The sequence below is a fragment of the Sinocyclocheilus rhinocerous genome, unplaced genomic scaffold, assembly GCF_001515625.1.
Source record: "Sinocyclocheilus rhinocerous isolate Xijiao unplaced genomic scaffold, SAMN03320098_v1.1 scaffold4964, whole genome shotgun sequence".
Taxonomy (NCBI): domain Eukaryota; kingdom Metazoa; phylum Chordata; class Actinopteri; order Cypriniformes; family Cyprinidae; genus Sinocyclocheilus; species Sinocyclocheilus rhinocerous.
In genome coordinates this window covers 42,404-43,417 of record NW_015624610.1, presented here as the reverse complement: position 1 = coordinate 43,417, position 1,014 = coordinate 42,404, and the positions used below count along the sequence as shown (strand labels likewise).

Sequence of the window (1,014 nt, the reverse complement as noted above, 5' to 3'; positions counted from 1 at the left end):
TAAAAGTCTTTACTGTCACTTTTGATCAATTTAATGCATCCGTGCTGAATAAAGGTATTAATTTCTTTAAATAAAAAAAGGTAGTGTAACTGTACACACATACATAGGCATATATATATATATATATATATATATATATTGCATATGAAGAAAACAAGTAACATTAGCAAATTTACAAAAATACTAATAACATAAAATAAAATAATAGCGCAGAGTAAACTAAGAACGAACAGATCAAAAAATAAACCGACGAAATAAATTGTAAAACAATAGTATTCACAATTCTTTCCCAATAATATTCGCAATTCACTGTACCTATTACTTTCACACTAATTGTATGACTTTTTAACTTTGCTTTGTGCACTTTATGATCTATAATCTTTTTAATCTACATTCCTTTATATAAGCCTACAAGATATGCAAACCATCCCGGAAATAGACCATGTGACTCAAGCTGAGCCAATGAGACTGACAGCTCTCCTCGGGTCACATGTCATATGACTCGCGTTTTGACAGTTTCAGCGCTTTTTTACTGTCATCTCATTGTGTAGCCCGAACAGACCAGCAGTCCGACAGCTCTGAAACACGACTGAAGTGTCCAGTAGCATGGCCCACACCGGCATACACTCTCAGCCCGTGCGGTCTTGTTTGCTCTTAGTTGTCGTCAGTGTGTGGGTGCAGCAGGTGGATGGAGTCTGGCCGCTGCCGCAGCAGCTCGATCAGTCCGCGGACAGAAACAGTCTCAGTCCTCAGCGGTTCTCCTTCACTTACGGAAGGGACTCGGCCGCGCAGACTGGATGCTCCGTCCTGGACGCTGCTTTCAAAAGATACTTCTCCATCATATTCCCTGACTTCACGAAAGGATCAGGTCTGTTGATGTCTGAGAATAAATCAATCAGATATACTTCCGTCAGTGGCGTAACTACAGTCAGTGCAGGCAGTGCAGCCGCACTGGGGCCCGCAAGAGCAAGGACATGTTTGTGTGCATTTTGTTTTGTGCTTTTACCAGAACAA

The 1,014-nt window shown here is 40.9% G+C and overlaps 1 protein-coding gene across 1 annotated transcript in view; it reads left to right on the top strand.

Moving 5' to 3' along the window:
- Positions 1 to 1,014, top strand: part of hexa (hexosaminidase A (alpha polypeptide)) — a 27,564-nt gene that overhangs the window by 9,708 nt on the left and 16,842 nt on the right. The window contains exon 2 of the mRNA XM_016559338.1: positions 408 to 868. Within this exon, the coding sequence (XP_016414824.1) occupies positions 607 to 868 (262 nt within the window). The 5' untranslated portion in view covers positions 408 to 606. The remainder of the gene's footprint in view (positions 1 to 407; positions 869 to 1,014) is intronic.